The following is a 20642-nucleotide window of genomic DNA, read 5'->3' as shown; positions in this document are numbered from 1 at the left end:
TATATACTACTATATGCTACTATATACTACTATATACTACTATATACTACTATATACTACTATATACTACTATATACTACTATATACTACTATATACTATATACTATATACTATATACTATATACTATATACTATATACTATATACTATATACTATATACTATATACTATATACTATATATAGTTTATACTTTATATGATAATTTTGGGGCTTTATTCTTGGAGCTAAATTGCATGTTAAATTTCTTTTTTGTAATTCATTTATTCTGGTTAAATTTACTAAAGCGATTTGTGAATAGACTTCCAAACTTATAATGTAAAAACTGGTACAAGTGGGTCTTAGTCATTCCGATTATGTCAGGTTCTAATAAGTAGATTGCTTTTGTGAATCTTGAATATAAAAGTTACTTTGAAAATTAACACAAAGTATCTTGCATATTTTAAGGTACTTTTTAATCTATATTTGATCATGTACATTGCTATTTAAGAACTTTAGTGATTTGAAAAGTTTGTGTGCTCCTTGATAGAAATTCAATTCCTATGTTCTTTTTCTTAAATCTTAGGTAATCAAGCTAAACTATGGAAAGAAGAGTTGAAGAAAAAAACAGAAGAATGGCCTCTTAGGACCACTGCATTTTTGGATACTAGTGGCCAAAATCCATTCTGTAGTAAGTTATTTGCATTGTTTTTTTTTTAAAATGAGCTATTATAGATAAGCATATGCTATCTGAGAATAATGGAGAGCATGGTTATAAGTAACCATTAAGGATGCCTTTTTCACTGTTTTTAAACTTGTAAATTGAAGAATCCAGCCACTTCTAAATACAATGGTTAGATAAATATTATAATAAGTATAGGAAGTGAGGCAATGGCAATCAGGGGAGACAAAAGGAGAAAGACAATGGAGTCCCCATCCCCATGCCATGCTTGAGTCAGCCACACTAGTTCCATTTGTTCACAAGTTCTGGTTGTTTATGCTTCCTGTACTCACATGTACTTCTGGTGCTCCTGTGTACACTCCACACTCATGTATTTCAACACACACATGTAGTTCCTGTGCTAATGTGTACTTCCTGCCCTCAAATGTACTTCTGAACATATATGGACTTCTGCACACACATGTTCTGCCTGCACTCACATTTCCATGGTTTCAATGCTCTTTTCTTCTCCATTCTCTTCTTCACCTTTTCTCTCCCAAATGTTGAATATTCTCTTCTATTTCATAATTTCAGCTTCCTACATAAGTTTCTTGATTTCCCCCTTTTCTTTTTTTTTTAATTATATATTTTCTTCATTTACATTTCAAATGCTATCCCGAAAGTCCACTATACTCTCCCCACTGCCCTGCTCCCCAACCCACCTACTCCTGCTTCCTGGCCCTGGCATGCCCCTGTACTGGGGCATATAATCTTCATAAGACCAAGGGCCTCTCCTCCTATTGGTGACTGACTAGGCCACCCTCTGCTACATATGCAACTAGAGACACAGTTCTGTGGGGTACTGGTTAGTTCATATTGTTGGTCCACCTATAGGGTTGCAGATCCCTTTAGCTCATTGCTTACTTTCTCTAGCTCCTTCTTTAGGAGCCCTGTGTTCCATCCAATAGATGATTATGAGCATCCGCTTATGTATTTGCCAGGCACTGGCATAGCCTCACAAGAGACAGCTATAACAGGGTCCTGTCAGCACAATCTTGCTGGCATATGCAATAGTGTCTGGGTTTGGTGTTTGTATATGGGATGGATCCCTGGGTGGGGCAGTCTCTGCCCTTTCTTCTGTCTCAGCTACAAACTTTGTCTCTGTAACTCCTTCCATGGGTATGTTATTCCCCATTCTAAGAAAGAATGAAGTATCCACATTTTGGTCTTCCTTCTTCTCGAGTTTCATGTGTTTTGCAAATTGTATCTTGGGTACTCTAAGTTTCTGGGCTAATATCCACTTATCAGTAAGTGGATATCATGTGAGTTCTTTTGTGACTGGGTTACCTCACTCAGGATGATATCCTCCAAATCCATCCATTTGCCTAAGAATTTCATAAATTCATTGTTTTTAATAGCTGAGTAGTACTCCATTGTGTAAATGTACCTATTTTCTGTATCCGTTCCTCTTTTGAGGGACATCTGGGTTCTTTCCAGCTTCTGGCTATTATAAGGGTTAGGGTTAGGGTACCCCATACTTTTCATTGTTAATTTTCTATTGCTTAAGTCTTTATTGTTAAACATATCCTACTGATGACTTTTCAGGACTTAATCATGTTGGCCAATTATTTTTTATATTTTCAATTACTTATTAATTTTTTTATGCATCAAAACACAATGTTCTCTGTTTTAAAAATGTATGTGTGAGGCCAGGCAGTGGTGGTGCATTCCTGTAATCCCAGCACTTGGGAGGCAGAGGTGGGTGAATTTCTGAGTTCGAGGCCAGCCTGGTCTACAGAGTGAGTTCCAAGAAAGCCAGGACTGCAAAGAGAAACCCTGTCTCGAAAAACCAAAAAAAAAAAAAAAAAAAAAAAAAAAAGAAGAAAAAAAGTATGAGTGTAAACACGCGCACATGCAAAATATGAGCAATTTTATTATATATTAGCATATCTAACAGAGGTATAACAGCTCCAAAGCTCCAATGAACTTACACTATATCCAGTTATTTAACCTCACTGGCATTCCTTAGCAGTCAAAGTGATTGACAATTAAAGTTGTTAAGCAAATTTAGCTGTATATATTACCAGATAATTAGGAGACCTTGTAATAAATAGTTAAATATGCTCCTTAAAAACATAGCATTGTTTAAAGGGCTCATATTACATATCTATTTAATTTTATGTTTGAGACAGGTTATAATTTAGCATTGATTTAGCCAAATTTTCACCATACTCAAGATTGTCTGGCAGGTTCTTATTCTTCAGACCCTGACTTTTTTTCTTTCTTTTTTAATTTTCTCTTAAAATGTGACCACTCATATGTTGACCAACTTTCAGGGCAGGAGGTCTCCCTCTCAAGAATAGTTGGGCAACATAATCTGTACTCAGGGAGGAAGAGTTTTGGAAAACTCAAAGTTCACTGATTGAGAAAGTAAGGATAGGGTTGGTGGATATGGAAATTTGGGTATGAGGATAAATATGATCAGGATAAAGTCTTTGAACTTCTCAAAGAATTAAGAATAGTGTTTTGTAAAAAACTTGACAAGAAATAGAATTAATTATTCATTGGTAATATTTTATCTAAATATTTTTATGCATATAAAATATGCATATATCAGGAAGCATGTGTGTCTATTTGCATGTGTAGTAAAACAAAGTTTGAAATATAGTATGAATAACATTCTGTGTTTTTATTTTGTAGCCTACTATTTTGCTCTCAATATAGTTGCCTTGAGTGAAACTATGAGAAATGGCTCAATTTCATTTGGTTTATTAAATGACCTTGGAGAATTGGAATACTCAACGCTCTATGAGTAAGTACTCTTTATTATTTATTTCTTTGATAGATCAAACGTTTGCTTATTTGTATTTTTTATGAATGGCTTAGTAGATAATTTGTAATAAAATTTCTAAATGAAGAGGCTTAAATATTAGTAACATCTTATATATCATGTTCTAGTCTCTCATTCTGTAGGGCAAAATTAAATATGAAATAGATAGCACATGGTTCACAGCTCATGGCCACAAACACTAGAGGAATAGATAAAGCCACTTTTTGGTCATGCTTTTAACTCTTAATTCCTGTGTTTCTTCTAAACACCTTGCTTGCTCACTTTCTCGAGCTTCTAAACAATATTGTTTTCATGGTGTCACAAACAAATATCTAGTGCCATCAGTCAATGATTGTGGGAGACAAATTTAGCATTTAGAGATTCCTGAGTTCCAGAGTCCCCAAGCACATGTTGAATACACGTCTTTCCTCAATTCCAATTGACTTTTTACATATGTATAATTCGATATACACATTTCTAAAGTTACACAATGTTTGAGTACATTCTTAGCTCAAATTTGCTGAACATCTATTTATCACTTAGATAGATTCTTAAAATACAAAGTAAAATTTATCTTAAAAAAAAGGATGATATAAAGGTGAATGTATATATTAAAACTATAGTTTCCAATGTGCTGGTTTAAACTACTAAAAAGTCATTTAATAGTGAAACTGTTTTTATGTCTGGTGACTGAGTAAACAATACACTTTATTTGGAAAATAATAGGCAATAAAGTGGCTTCAACTTTGACCTGTTATTGGTGACCTCTGAGTTGCAGGAGCCACAGTTGCTATCTTCAACCTTTACTACGGTCACATCTTAGTTATAATACCAAAAACTGGCAAGTAGAATAAATATATTGTGTCTTATTTCTAAACATAGTATAAAGTATAAATTGCCAATTAAGAGAAAGGAAAATATACAGGACTGGATGCAAATTTAATTGTCGAACAATGGCAGCCTTCTTAATATTGAGGTTCTATAAACATTTAATTAAAAATATCTGCAATTGTGTAAAATATAATACATAACCATATCTCATAGTAGATATGATTTATAGCATAGAAAAATATTTCAAATCTTATTATCCATGAAGATCACAAGGAAATAATACTCATTGGCAAAGTACTGGAAATCTTCAAGGTGACATGAGAGTAAGAGCTTCCATCATGGATGCTGTGAGTATTCCCAGCAATAAAATCCTGGCTCAACATCAGACCAGTGAAAAAATTACATGAATATTTTCATATTGCAATCTATAAATATATTTTTAAATTCAGAAAGACCTTTGCAGATTAGTGGTGACATGAAAATTGAAGTGTGAAATAAATTTTTTCTCCTCCTTTTCACCTCTTTTCAGTCTCTCAAAGAAGATACAAAATCCATCATAGAAGAATTTTGATCCAAACTCATCACTCCTATCAGAGTCCACATTTCATTAAAAGAAATTTCAATTTCTTTTCACCTAAGCTTGTTATATGTTATGTGTTGTAATACAAAATACTATTCAGTGAATAGTTTCTTACGATCTCTTAAATTGGATAAAGTTTTTGTATATTACACACAAATGCCTACATATTCTATCATTTATTCTTATCAGAAATACACTGTTACCTTTTAAATTAATTCTAGCACATTATTTATGAATAAATATATTTAGATTTTTAAAGTACTTCAGGGCACTCAACCTGAAATAGTGTCATTGTTCAGAAGGAACCAAAACACTGGTGGAAGTGATGCATAATTGAATATGAGTAATGAGTTTCGGGATAGATTACCACATATTATGGTGTGAGAAGGCAGAAAAGGAGTCAACACCCTTGAATGTAATGAAATCTCATAAGCAAACTGGGAGAAGTTGCTCACAAAGGCCCAGAGAAAACAGGATAACTAAACTCATAAGTAGCTCACTGAGTACACTATTAACACAGTTGCTTCAATTCTTCCAGTGGGTAAAGGGATTTGTTCTGGTTTATTTTGCAAACAGTTAAACACTGTGAAACACTGATGCATTTCCTCATAATGGGTTCAGTATGGAAAGGGATAAAACTATGAGGATGTGTACACTTATTAAAATATGTTTACTTAAGCTTGGCCATTGTTTTTCTATTAGAGTTATATGGCATGTGATTTTGTCCAGATAAGAGAAGAATCAAAGAATCTTAAAAGACTGCACTTCCCCTTCAAGAGCTGAAATAGGCATATCTGCTCTTTGTACAAAATGTGCAGTATTATACAGAGAAAAGTAGGAACATGTAAGACAAGTTAATGATTCTTCCCCTTCTTTTCGTCTGGCTCACCCCTCATGCTTATACATGATATGCGAACACTGCATCTTTCATTTTATTTCTGTTCTCTTCCTTTTTTCTTTTCTTTCTTTCACTAATTCTTTCTTTTTTTTTTTTTTTTGTAAATTAAGACTTCACTAAAAATATCCTGGCTTGTAATTTTCATACATATTGTTGTGGTATGATGGTTTTTTTTTTCCATATCACTAAAAAGCATTCATGTGTGTGTGTGAAATTGATTAAAGTAAACCAGTCTACAATAAATTCAAAGGGGAGAATAAACATGCTATAACATGCATGTCGGGATCCAAGAACAGTTCCTGAATATTGAGTCTCTGCTTCTATCATCTGGACTCCAGGAATGAAACTCGGGTTGTAAGTTGTGGCGACCTCTTATCCACCAAGCTGTATCACCACACCTCACTGTCGGCTTCTAAATGGGGGATACAGGCATTAGATATTAAGATGAGTGATAGTGAGATTATAGAAAATTTGAGAGTCTTCAGAGATGGCTACTCTTGCATTTTAGTGACAGACAAAGGGGACTAGACTAATTCAGTAGAATAAAAACCAAGAACAAGAGATATTTTAGAGGTTTGGAGACTTCTAAATCTATGTGAGATGTGTTTTCATGATTCATCCGAAGTGTGAAATTGATTAAAGTAAACCAGTCTACAATAAATTCAAATTTTGAACTGTGAACCAAACCATCATACATGGAGTTGAGTATGTATAGATTGCATCCAATTTAATCATTCACTAAATGTTTTGAGAGGAAACATGCCAAACATTGTAGGTTTTGTTTTGTTTAAATAAATGATATCTGTCTTTAAATATTTCAGACTAGTGCAGCAGATAGACTTTAATTAATAATAGAACAAAAGTTACGATAGCCAGCATTCCTCCAGTTTTAATAATTGTTTACACTGAGGCAATCTGATCTCAAGGGAGGGAGAAAAGATAGGGAGATGGAGAAGAACATAGAGGGTGTGGGTAGGGGCTGAAATGGGGAATTGGGTTGGGGGAGGGAGAAGCAGAAGAGAAGAGAACCCCTTGATGTAGAGGGAATAAGTATCCAGGCATTTGAAACCCTGGGTAAGATGGGAATTGGTAGTGACATTCTTAACTGGGTGTGTTGAGGTAACTGAGAAATTTTCATACGCACTTTCAAACACATTGCTGATACATTCAATGAAGTTATATCCTGTAGGGGAAAGTGAGAAACGCTGCCAGGGCAAGAAAGGAGAGATAGACTTTGGAGGGAATGTTGACATCTTTTGGGAAGTCTGACTTACTATGCAAAGGATTTAAGGGATAGGAGAGCAAGGAGAGGTCAGGGTTCGCAGGGAATCCTGGATTCCAAGTGCTACCCTCTGTTCCCTTGCCTCTGCTCCAGCACTTTGCCCCTCAAAACAGGTACATCTTTCAGTGAAGATTCGATTCCCCTGTCTTTTCTTTTCTCTCCTCTCTTCCCTTTCTCATCCTCAAGATTTACTTCTTTTTTTTCTTTCTTCTGACCCAAATCCTCTGGTTCCTCTGGTCTACCTCTTTTATATCCTTAACCACTGAGAAATGGCAGTAGAGAGGACTCTGTTTTGTTTGGATTTCGCCAATACTAATAATACTGGGAATTGTCTCAGGGACGTATATTTCTGGTACACAGAAATGGAGAACTTGGGAAGGAGTAATAAACAGAATTTAAAGTATGGAACATAATTAGGAACACGATGGGTGAACAATTTGAATCTTAGTTTTGTTTTTGTTTTGTTCTTGTTCTTTTACATTTAGAATAGCTAAACTTATAATAGTTTAAAAAGGAACTTTCTGGCTAAATGAGGTCCAAGCACATGCTTGAAGCATGAATACTATTCTGATACAATAAGAGTGGTCATGAAATTATGCTTATAAAATATTACTTACACTTTTCATTTTTAAATCTCAGCATTTTTGTACTGGCTAGTTTTGTGTCAATGTGACTCAAGTTGGAGTTATCACAGAGAAAGGAGCCTCCCTTGAGGAAATGTCTCCAAGAGATCTAGCTGTGAGGCATTTTCTCAATTAGTGATCAAGGGGGAGGGCCTCTTGTGGGTGGTGCCATCTCTGGGCTGGTAGTCCTGGGTTCTATAAGAAAGCCAGCTGAGCAAGCCAGGGGAAGCAAGCCAGTAAGGAACATCCCTCCATGGCCTCTGCATCAGCTCCTGCTTCCTGACCTGCTTGAGTCCCAGTCCTGACTTCCTTTGGTGATGAACAGCAATGTGGAAGTGTAAGCTGAATAAACCCTTTCCTCCCCAACTTGCTTCTTGGTCATGATGTTTGTGCAGGAATAGAACCCTGACTAAGACAATTTTATTGGCATTTTCTTTAGGAAAATTATTCTAAGGAATATTAGAGAGGATTGTTTTTCATTTGAACTCCTTGTCAATTGAAGGGACTCTGGTGGTTGAAGAAGGATCTATAAAGTCAAATACAGGAAAACCAGTCTTAGACGAAAGCATATGCTCCTTGTGTCTGCATGGGAATGTAACAATTCTTATTGTTGTTCTCTCCAGCTTTGTCTGTTCTCTCCCTTATAAAAGTGCCCTCTGGGTTCTGCCTCATTATTACTATACTAATTTTAAAATATAGTTAATTTATTAATATATTGAACATATACTTTTTTTTTTCTACTTAGGAAGAACAAGCCATTTGATAATCTTCAAGAAGTCAAGATTCTTGTTCAGTTCGTAAATGACATTGTGAGCGTTTCACGCATTTGCTTGACATACTTTCAGTCCACAAATCCTTACTGTGCCGCGTGCCAGTACAAAATACAGAGTCTTGTGTTAAAATCACTCACATATCCAGAAAGGTAGGAAATCAAAATTTGATTATAATAATTTTTCCTAATATTAAAAGTTATTTGAAAGTTTTGGTTAAGAATTTATGGGCACAAATACTGGTTAATTTTATTATACATGAATCCCAGAATGTTAAAAAATGTATTATAAATATTATGAAATATTATATAATGTACATATTTTGACTTGAGTGATACTTAGGACAGTCTAGAGTCACATTGTCTAAGCAAAAGAAAAAACACACAAATACACATAATTTCACGAGGTATTACAAGGGTGGGAAATTTGTACAATATACTCCTTAAAGGTTTATCAACACTTTCTTTTGCTCATTTTTGTTTTGAAGCTCAAAAATACTGTTACTAGAGTTTAAGAGAAAAATAAAAGGGTCAGCACACTGTAAATCTCAGCAGCTTCAGTAAAGATTGAGACAGAGAATGGAAGAATGGAAGAATGGAAGAATGGAAGAATGGAAGAATGGAAGGGGAGAAAACATGCTTTTTGTGTTAGGGCAAATCACAAGGGTCTGGGTAGGATTTGTATCAGCATGGAAAAGGTCAGGCATTGCTCTGCAAGTGTGATGCCAGCGTTTCAGGAAGAGACAAGGGGAATCACCGAGCCAGGTTACAAAACAGAGAACTCTCCAAACTTCAGTAAGACATCCTAGCTCAAAGAAATAAGGTAGAAAATGGCAGGAGAATATACCAACATTATGTTCTGGCCTCTGCCTGTGCAGGCATAGGTAGATGAACCACACATGCACCCGTGCATACATGGGTATCTCATAATATCCCACCCCATATTCACATCACAAAAGAAATAGTTTGTGAATTGGTTGTAATGTCTTTAATTTGTTGTAATATTTCTATTTCCACTCACCTTTTATCTATCTATCTATCTATCTATCTATCTATCTATCTATCTATCTATCTATCATCTATCTACACATCAATAGGTATATAATTTGAATTCCCAATTATCTTCTATAAATAAAAGTACAGTACAGAAGGTAAGTAGTTGAAGAAAGTAAAAACAAAAGCTATATATATGTGTGTGTGTGTGTATACACACACACAAACATACACATATGTGTGTATGGGTATAGTGATATAAATGTCTGTATGTGTCTACAAGTGCCTTTGGGCATGTACATATGTGTGTGTTGACACTTTAGATATCACTCTTCAAGTTCCATTCACACTGTGTTGAAGAAAGAGTCTCTTTCTGGCCTCATAATAATGAGCCCCAGGAATCTGTTGAAGTTATAAGACTGCCATTGTGTCAGCCTTTTTATGTGAATGTGGTCCAGTTCAGGCCCCCATCTTGTGTTACTGACTGAGAAATCTCCTGAAGCCGAGAACATACATGTTGATGAATTCTATATCCACAGAAGAGTGTGGAGAAATTAACCTAAATGAAAATCATCTTATAATTTCAGTACAATAATATACATACATTCAAAAATCAGCAAAATGCTATTATTCATAAAAGGTAGTTTCATTGTCCCTGTGGTTGAAATGTATGCAAAAGTATCAAAATCAATATATACCAGCAAGAAAATTTAATATCATTTCTTACAAATATGTCATTGGAGCAGTATATCATGCATTGGAGACCAATGTTGTAGTTTTAACCTATATCTGCTTTGGTGCTTATTTTTATAATAAAAAAGCATTTCTACTAATTAACAAGTAGATATTCATTGCAAATTATTTCTAAAAAATGATTCATATGTAATGTTTCAACTAAGACATCATTATTAATACTTTCTGTTTTGGATCAGTATTTTAATTTTTTATTTATTTACTTTATATCCTGATCGCATCTTTCCTTCCCTCCTCTCCTTTTAGTGCTCCTGCGTCCCCTCTCATCTCAAACCCCCCTTCCCTTCTTCTCAGAACAGGGGAGGCCTCCCATGGATATCAACCAGCCTTGGCATATCAAGTTGCAGTAAGACTAGGCACATCCTTGTCTATTGCAGCTAGACAATACAGCCCAGTTAGGGGCAAGGGATTCAAAGGCAGGCCATGCAATCAGAGACAGCCCCTGCTCCCACTTTAGGAGTCCCTTATGAAGACCCAGCAGCACAGCTGTTACCTATGCGCAGAAGTCTTAGGTCAGTCCCATGCATGCTCTATGGTTGACAGTTTGTTTCTATGAGCACCTATGTGCCCAGGTTAGTTGCTGCTGTAGCTTTTCTTGTGATATATTTTCTTCAGGTTCCTTCAATACTTTCTCCCCTCTCCCCATCTCCCACAGGAATCCCTGAGCTCCACTTAATGTTTGGCTATGAGTCTCCGCATCAGCTTCCATCAATTGCTGGGTGAAGCCTCTCTGAGGACAGTTATGCTAGACTCCTGTCTTCAAGTAGAGCAGAATAGTGTTAGTGAATAGTGTTAGGACTGGGGTCACTCTCATGACATGGATTTCAAGATGGGCCAGTCATTGATCGGCCCTTCTCTCAAACTCTGATCAATTTTTTACCCCTGCATATCTTGTAGGTTGGATGGATTTTGTGGTTTTGTGGTTCTGTTGGTGTCTCAATCTCTCCATTAGGAGTTTTGCCTGGTTATAGGAGATGGCCAGTTCAGGCTCAATATTCCCCATTGCTAGGAGTCTTAGCCTCTTGGATTCCTGGGAATTTCCATTGTTCTAGTTTTCTAGCTAGTCCCAGATATTCCTTCCTCTATCCATTTTTTTTTCTCCCAGTACTCTGTCCTCCCTGCATCTGATCCCCCCTTTCCCATTCTCACTCCTCCCCAACCCAGTCCTCTCTATTCACCACGAATGTTTAATCTATTTCCCTTTCTCAGTGAGACTCAGGCACATCCTGATTGGGCCTTTCTCATTACTTAACTTCTTTGGGTCTGTGATTTGTAGCTTGTTACCTATATTTTGTGACTAATATCCACTTATAAAGGAGTCCATATTATAGTTGTCTTTCTGGGTCTGGGTTACTTCATGTAGGGTGATCTTTTCTAGTTTCATGCATTTGCCTGCAAATCTCATGATGTCATTGTTTTTAATGGCTGAGTCATACTCCATTGTGTAGATGTACCACAATTTTATTATCCATTCTTCAGTCGAAGGACATCTAGATTGTTTCCAGCTTCTGGCTATTACGAATACAGCTGTTTCTGTCTGTGAACATAGTTGTGCAAATGTCCTTGTGGTATGGTGGAAGAACTTTTGAGTATAGGAGTCATATAGCTAGGTCATAAGGTAGATCTATTCCCAATTTTCTGAGAAATCACTAAATTGATTTCCCAATTGGTTGTATAAGTTCATACTCCCACTGGCAAATGAGGAGTGTTTCCCTTGCTCCACATTCTCCTCAGCGTGATTTGATCTTGGCCATTCTCAGGGGAGTGGGATAAAATCTCAGAGTTGTTTTGATTTGCATTTCCCTGGTGACTAAGGATGTTGAACATTTCTTTAAGTGCTTCTTGGCCATCAGCCATTCCTCTGTAAAGAATTCTGTACCCAATTTTTAAATTGCTTTTTGGGTTTGTTGCTGTCTGGTTTCCTGAGCTATTTATATATTTTGGATATCAACCCTCTGTCAGACCTGGAGTTGGTAAAAAATATTTTCCCATTCTATAAACTGCCGTTTTGTCCCTTTGAAAGTGTCCTTGCCTTATAGGAACTTTGCAGTTTCATGAGGTTGAGTTTATTAATTGTTGATTTTGAAAACAGGATTCATACATAATGTTTCAACATTATGTTATTAATATAATAATATTATTAAAAATTATTAATATTTTTGTTTTTGCAAAAAAAACCCTAAAGTTTTGCAAAACTACACAGCAATTGGGAGTGGTGGTGATGTAGAAGTGGAGCTGTGACTGGCTCAAACTTTTCCAGATATTATAGATATAGCATTATAGGTCATGGTAAATGTGGCATTTTGCACCTAGCTGCAATCTTTATCACTGAAGATTATAGATTAATAGTGTTTTTTTAAAAGTATTATATTACTTATCCACTCACCATTTAAAATACATGAGCTTTAGTTTTGTTTCTTATTAGTAAACTTGTACTTGCATATGGGTTTTTATATGGCTATAAGGTGTCATTTTTTCATTATTCATTTTTCTTATATAGATATCAAGAAGCAGGATTGTTGGGCCATATGATATATCTTAAACTTTATCACGAATTGGCAAAGAAATTTTCAAAGTAGCTATATGTTTTGCTACTTTTGAACAGCAGTCTGTGTTTACGGCTCTTCTGACAAGTGTTCCTCTACCACTGTCTTAGTTACTTCATATTACAGTGCTAAAAAAATATGATTAAGGCCACTTATAAAATAAATACATTTGGGCCGGAGAGATAACTTAGTGGTTAAGAGCACCAACTGCTGTTTTGAAGGTCCTGAGTTCAAATCCCAGCAACCACATGGTGGCTCACAACCATCTATAACTCCCTCTTCTGGAATGTCTGAAGGCAGCTACAGTATACTTACACATATTAAATAAATCTTTTTTTTTTTAAAGAGGAATGTCACAATAAAAGCCATTATTTAAAAAAAAATACATTTAAGTGGTGCTTGCACTTCCAAAGAGATAAGAGTCTATCAGCATTTTGGCAGGCAGGACAGCAGCAGGCAGGCAGGCATGGTACTAGGGCAACATCTGAGAATTGACATTCTAATCCCCAAACAGGAAGCAGAGAGCACCCTGGGGATGGAGAAAGACTTCTGAAACAGGAAGCCAATCCCAGTCTCACTCCTTCCCCTCAAAAGGCCACACCTCCTAATACTTTCCAAACTACAACTAACTGAAGACCAAGAATTCAAATGCCTGAGGCTTATAGGGGAAATCTCATTCAAACCACCACAACTAGGTTACTTGTGGCTTCATTTTGTGACTGCTACTTAATTGGTTGCTTGATTCTAGTTTTTGTTGTTGTTGTTGTTTTTAACAAATATAGCTTGTCATTAATTGGCATTTTTCTTTTTTTTTTTTTTTTGTTTTTGTTTTTGTTTTTTCGAGACAGGGTTTCTCTGTGTAGCCCTGGCTGTCCTGGCACTCACTTTGTAGACCAGGCTGGCCTCGAACTCAGAAATCCGCCTGCCTCTGCCTCCCGAGTGCTGGGATTAAAGGCGTGCGCCACCACGCCCGGCTAATTGGCATTTTTCAAATGGCAATGATGAGGTCATTTGTACTCTTCAATTTGGGCATTTACACATTTAGCTAAACAAGATTAATAACAGTGTAGGTAAATTCTTGCTGTGGCCTTTTGTTTTCTCTTTGTAGTATATATGTGTGTACATATAATTTCAAGTATGAGTTCATGTGTTTGTTCTGTTATTGTACATATGTGAGGGCATGTGATTTATAAGGGCCAGAGATTTCAACTTTGACTTTTTTGAACCTAGACTTCCATTGAATCTGAGCTCATGGATTCAGTTTCATACATATAACTGCAAGTTCTCAGTTGGGATCTTTCTGTGCTCCACCCTGAGTCTGGTTTACATGGGTGCTGGGGCTTCTAATTTCTGTCCTCCTGTTTGCATGGGAAGAACATTACAAAATGGAGCTTTTCAGTCTCGTCCTTAAATGCTTTTCCCGATAGACACATGTTCTCATCTGGTTTAATTTACTTTCTAAAGCTGTTTTCACAATAATTCTTTATATTGTGGGTGCATTATTAAGGAACTACAATATAATATCTTTGAAAATTCCTCATGTTTTCTTCATCCTGAAACAAATTTTATTTTCAGTACTTTTATAAGTAGCTATGGTGCCTGTTGCCTTGATTTTATTGAAAGTTCTATTTCTTTGTTTCTCAAAAAATGACAAATTATTCTCTTTGGGTAATTAATTTTTTTCTGAATTGGAACAGTTAGATTATAATATGCCTGATAATTTTATTCCTATATCTAAGCTTGCTATAAGGAATGATTGATTATAATATTGTACTATAATAACTTTAAGGCATAAAAGGTAATAAATCTTATTTTCTTCTATGATCATGGAAACAGAAACTAAACAGGAATTTGATAAATTAACTCTTGTCTTGAATCCCATTGTCCTGGCCCTGCAGATTTTGTTCTTTTTCTTTCTTTTTTTTTTAAAAATAAGATTCCATCTAAGTTTTCAACAACATCTTGAACTTCTTTTTTGTGTCTGTATCATTTATCTATATTCTTTGGGGGATTCCTATTTCCTATTCCACTGCCCATTTCCTCCAGATCCCCTCCTCTTCTATTTCCTTTCAGAAAAGAGCAGGCCTCCATGATATCAACTGAACACAGCACAGGTTGCAATAACACTAGGCACATATGGTCATATCAAGGCTGAATGAGACAACCCAGTTGGAGAAAATGCATGCCATGAGCAGATGAAAGAGTCAGAGAATCCTTTGTCCCACTCTTGGGAGTCCCACAAGAATGCCATACTATACAACCAGAACATACATGCAAATGATCTAGATCAGACTAATAGAGGCTCCCTGGCTGTCACATTAGTCTCTGTGAGCCCCTCAAAGCTCTGCTTAGTTGATCCTATGTATTCTCTTGGTGCTCTGACGTCCCTGACTCCTACAGTCCTTCCTCCTCCTGTTCTTCACATTTTTCTGGCTCTGTCTCCTGTTTCGTTTTGGGTCTCTGCATCTTCTTTCACCAGTTGTGGGATGAAGTCCCTCTGTTGATCTAGGTACCAATTTGTTCTTCTGTCTGGTGAGGTCTGTACTTGAGCAGGGCTGTAAATATAATGTATAATGGAGAGTTTCTATAAATATCTTTGAGGTTGATTTTCAAGAAGCTATTAAATTAATTTTGGGCAGATGTTCTTTAGAAGGCCTGATTTCATGCTATACTAGACAGACTTGGAGAAGTATTTAACCTAGGTTAATTTACTTCCACCCTTTAAGCACACTTTAAGCACACTTTATCCAGCTAGTGACCTGTATGCCATGAATTTATTGCTGTCCTAGAAGTTAGGAAAAGATATATTTCTGTCTCTGTATTAATGCTTAAAATCTTTCTCTAAGTCATTTTGCAAAGAAACAGTAGGAAAGTAAATGTGATAAATCATGCAAAGCTCTCAGAAACAGTTTTTTAAAAAGAAAAATGTACTTCTTATCATTTGTTTTGTTATTTATAGATTGCAGTAAAAACTAAATTGGATTTAGTTTTAGATATTATCTTAGAATTACTTTCAATTTTATTGTTTTACATTATATCGATAAAATAGTTTCCTCTTGTATTAATCTGTAATAAGCAAAATATTAGAAGTGCAATATTCAATGTATATGCTAAAATAAAAGAATATAAAAACAATTTTCTCTTGGGACTTATAACAAGTATTCATTTTCTTTGAAATAGTGTTTTCATTAGAAAGCAGGGCGTATCAACTGTATAAAATAAAACACTTTAACATGAGAGTAATGACAGTGAAAAGAGATGACTTCTCATAATGTAAAGAGAAAGAAAACTGAACTCTCGCATACACAATGGCTAAATTTAAGGTTGGCAAGCCTTACACATATGCTTAAACTGTTTTTATAATGTTGTACATGCCTTATGAACTGAGCATTATTTAATAGGACATATATTCTACATGTTGACAACCTAAATCTGTGGTGATTAGCTTGTGAGCTTCTTTCTATTTTTAAAAATGAAAGAAGATTATCCTTGCTCTGTTCATATATCTTAGACGTGCAGTCTGGAAAGGCACTGAGCTCCAGAGATAACTTTATCATTTGTAGGTCTGATACATTTTTTTTTTTTCGAGACAGGGTTTCTCTGTGTAGCCCTGGCAGTCCTGGAACTTACTCTGTAGACCAGGCTGGCCTCAAACTCAGAAATCCGCCAGCCTCTGCCTCCCAAGTGCTGGGATTAAAGGCGTGTGCCACCACCGCCCGGCACATTTTTAATATAAAGAGTGTAAAAGTGTGACACATGAAATTCAAGTATTGAAGCCATATTCATGCATAAGTACAACAGAATACAGCAAGAATTGGTGTAAGCTTTTGAGGGACTAGAAATCTTCCCTCCACTTTTCTTTAATTTATTTTAGAAATTATTTTTAATTTATTTTATGTGTACGTGTATTTTGCTTATGTAGGCAACCTTACACTCCTTGCGTGTAGTGCCTGCATATTCCAGAAGAGGGAATCCGATGCCCTGGAACTATCCATAGCTCCTGAAATGGACCCCCATGATCCTTTGCAAGAGCAAGAAGTGCCTTCAATGACTGAGTCATCTACAGTCCCAAAAGCACACACTATAGCATACTGAAAGCTGCTTCTGCCAATATGAAACTCTTCCCAGTACTTGAGTAGTGTCATTCTACAATTCTAGTACCACCAATGTAAAAAAGAAAGTTGTAACTAGTCTTTATTACTTCACACATGAAGTATCCTCTGTTAATTTTTAAGATGATCAGTTTATATTATATATGCAAACATAAAATGTATTTCTTATAAAAGTCAAGGATTTTAAACAAAATCTGCTCTTGTTTCATGATATTGCTAGCTGTAGTGGTTCATGCCTGCAGTTTCTGCGTATACAGGATATTGCAGAAGGTTTAAAGTAAACTCAAGACCAACCTGAGCTGTGTAATAAGACAAACAAAAAACAACAACAAAACATCCAATAGAATTTCCACCAGCTAGGAGGTTGATAAAAGTAAGATAACCTATATGGTTGTCTTGACTTCTTTTGACATAGCTACTATTGATGATTTAAAAAAAGTGATTATTTCTACCATGTGTTAATTTACCCCTTCCAAAGATGTTTACCAAACTTTTACTATTTAATTTGATTTCTTGTGTTTTTGTTTGTTTTTATGTTTGCAAGTTTCTTCAAATATTAACAGGAAAGAAAGTGTCTGGACAAGAAACTTCATTAACCACAGTTGTTGCATATATTAGTCATCTCAAATAGTGTATACACAGTCTCATAAGATGTATCATATGTTACATGATGTTATTACCATTGTAATGAATTGCAAAACAGGGTTGAAGAAATGCATGTAGATAAATATGTTTCATATGTCACTCTCTCTCTCTCCTTGGAGTTAGTCATGATGGAAAGAGTATTATAGCTACTTTAAAGTTGAATTCAGTAAGTCACTAATTTCAGTAGCAATGTTTATTGTCCTATAGAATTATTCTATACAATGTGACAGAGATAAAAGTGGAAATGAGAATTACTTTCCTTTTCATAAGTATGATCTCTATGATGTCCCTACACTGATGAGACAAATGAATTCAGTTGTATGGAATTGTTCCAATGCTCTTCTTTTGGAACACTAGTTAATTACAGAATAGACTATTCTTATATTATATAACATTAGTACATTAAGAGGAAATAAAATTTGCTACCTTACTAATAGATGTTTCCCTCTTTTCTTCTTTTTCAAAGACCACCAATTTGTAAGTATAATTTTGTATTGAAAGAAAGAACAAGGATAGATCTTCAACCAGATGAATGTAACACACAGATGGAGTGAACACCTTTTTCATCCAGTTTAAAATTATGGACTAACAAATTTGTCAACTGCAGCAATGTACCCAGCCACTGCTTTAGAATGCATTATTTAATCTGTAATCCAGGTATATCTACTTTAATTCACTTTGGAGAATCAAAAATTAGCAAACAACGTATGTGCATGACAAAACTCATCCTGAATATATTCTAAAACTGTTCATTTCTCCTTGCCTGCTTCCTAAGTGAATTTTAGCATCTACTGTTTACATCTGCTGCTTAGCTTAATAATAAGTGGATATGTAAAAAGCACAGCTCCTAAGGGAAATGGGAAGTTTAGTGCTTTGCCATGGAGCAAATTCAATATCACTGTACATCTCTATTATGGAAAAATACTTTTATAAAATTTGAAAATGTATTGTTTTGTGAAATAAGCTGGGTTCATGTGAACCTTGTGAATATGAAGAACTTGTTATGCACTGCACATATGGGTGTTATGCTACAGTGCTCAATAAAATAATAATTTATGGACCTACATTGCTTAAAATGAAATCCTAAATCCTTGATTTAATGGTAGGACTTTTGAGTGGATTAATTTAACTTTTTTCTCAGTCCTCTAAGAAATGTTTATGAAATTTACTCAACAAAACTAAGAATAGTATCTGTCCACGATGATGACAAAAATAAACATGATTCTACCTAATAGTCACAAGGACCATTATTGCTTTTGGAACATTTTAACCTATCAAATTTTGTAAAACCTCATGAAATAAATCTCGTTACCTAACTGATGAGGAGTTTCCAGCCTAAAGATGCTGAATATTCAGTGCATAACTCAAATTAAATGGGAGATGTTTGGATGCATGTTAGTTATCTTGTGAATGTCTTTCATCAACTGGTGCTTGTAATATGAGGAGTTAGATTAATTAACACTGTTATTTGAAATGCAATCTACATTTCCTTGACATTTTGCAACACACCTGTTTAATCGAGGCACTTCTTCACCACAGATCTTTCTTACTTGGGTCTCAACCCCTCTATAGTTTGTGTTATAAATATCCAAAGCAAAATATCAAGTATAGTGAATTCGTGCGTTCTTCTTTGCTTTTTTGTTTTAGTGTTTTAGTGATGATTGTCTTCTTGTTATGTATATCAAACAATACATAGGATGAAGACAGGTTCCTCTATGTGTGCCAGGGTTGACTGTTCTTCACTGTACCCAAATGTATACTTAATATTATTGTAAGTTACCAGCAAGGCTGGAGTGCGACCCACCTAATGTATGTTGTTTTAATACCATCCTATTTCTAAGTGAAGTTGTATGCAGTTTTAAAGTTAAATCTTTATATGCACATGTGTGCTTTCCTATGCATGTTGGGGCATATGACTATGTCTGTATACACACAAATTGTGTGTGTTCAAGCCAGAGAACCAACTCAAGTGTCAGTGTCATGAGAGCTGTACATCTCCTTTGAAATAGGAATTCTCATTGCCTGGGTCTTCTTTTTTTAAATTTTTATATTAGATATTTTCTTCATTTACATTTCAAATGCTATCCCCAAAGCCCCCTATGCCCTCCCAAACACCCTGCTCCCCAACCCACCCACTCCCGCTTCCTGGCCCTGGCATTCCCCTGTACTGGGGCATATGATTTTCACAAGACCAAGGGCTTCTCCTCCCATTCATGGCTGACTAGGCCATTCTCTGCTACATATGCAACTAGAGACACAGCTCTGTGGAGTTGCCTGGGTTTTCTAATTAGTGTAGGCAGGCAGGTCACTATGTCCTTGTAAGTGTCCTCTCTTAGTCTCTCTAGCATTGAGGTTATTAGCATACAACATCATGTCTGGTCTTTTATTCAAAAGATTATCTACTCACTTAGCTTAGTTGTGTGTATGCATGTGTGTCTGTGTAGGGTTGTGTACAAGTGAGTGTACTTGCCTGCAGAGTAAAGAAGAGGGCATCAGAACTGCGGGAGCTGGAGTTACAGGTAGTTTTGAGCTTACGAGACATTGGTACTGGGAACTGAACTCAGGTCCTCTGTAAGAACAGACTTTTAATGGCTGAGACAATTTATCATCTCCATTTCTGTCATTTTTACACATGTTTTGGGAATTGGACTCAGAAACATGCAAGTGATTAATTTTCTTGACAAAATTATTTATCTTACAGAATACATTACTTTATGTACTATTCATCGGATTTTGTGAAGTTTTTGCTGATATATTATCAAATAATAAATTGAAGAGAGAAGGGGGCTAGGGTTCCAATAGCTTCTTCAATACTGACTTCCATGTACCTATCTTTATGAAGCTCTAATTAGTAAAACCACCAAATATCACTACTAGCTGGAACCTTCAACATATAATCCTTCATTAAGCTGATGCTTAAGATGATTATTATGGCACTATTAAGTCACTCTATGCATTGATATCTTTACTTGAAATATCTCATGTGCGTTCACAAATTTTCTGTAAGCATGCACATTGAATATCCTCAGTGACTGGGTTAAGAATCAAGAAATAACAACTGAATGATGAAAGACTTTGTTTTGGGAGGCATCATGATGTGATTGTTCTATAGTGAGTAGTTAGTGAGCGTTCTGTAAATCTGT

The 20642-nt window shown here is 35.6% G+C and overlaps 1 protein-coding gene across 1 annotated transcript in view; it reads left to right on the top strand.

Annotated features, from left to right (window-relative positions):
- Lipi (lipase I) overlaps positions 1–18592 on the top strand; it is a 41087-nt gene extending 22495 nt beyond the window's left edge. Inside the window, exons 8-11 of the mRNA XM_021185487.1 lie at positions 563–667; positions 3338–3449; positions 8427–8603; positions 17966–18592. Coding sequence (XP_021041146.1) covers positions 563–667; positions 3338–3449; positions 8427–8603; positions 17966–18053 — 482 coding nt within the window. The 3' untranslated portion in view covers positions 18054–18592. The remainder of the gene's footprint in view (positions 1–562; positions 668–3337; positions 3450–8426; positions 8604–17965) is intronic.
- The last annotated feature ends 2050 nt before the right edge of the window (positions 18593–20642 follow it).

Source organism: Mus caroli, chromosome 16 (genome assembly GCF_900094665.2).
Source record: "Mus caroli chromosome 16, CAROLI_EIJ_v1.1, whole genome shotgun sequence".
In the NCBI taxonomy this organism is placed as follows: Eukaryota; Metazoa; Chordata; class Mammalia; order Rodentia; family Muridae; genus Mus; species Mus caroli.
Note: the sequence above shows the minus strand (reverse complement) of the source record. Positions and strands in the feature narration are given on the sequence as shown.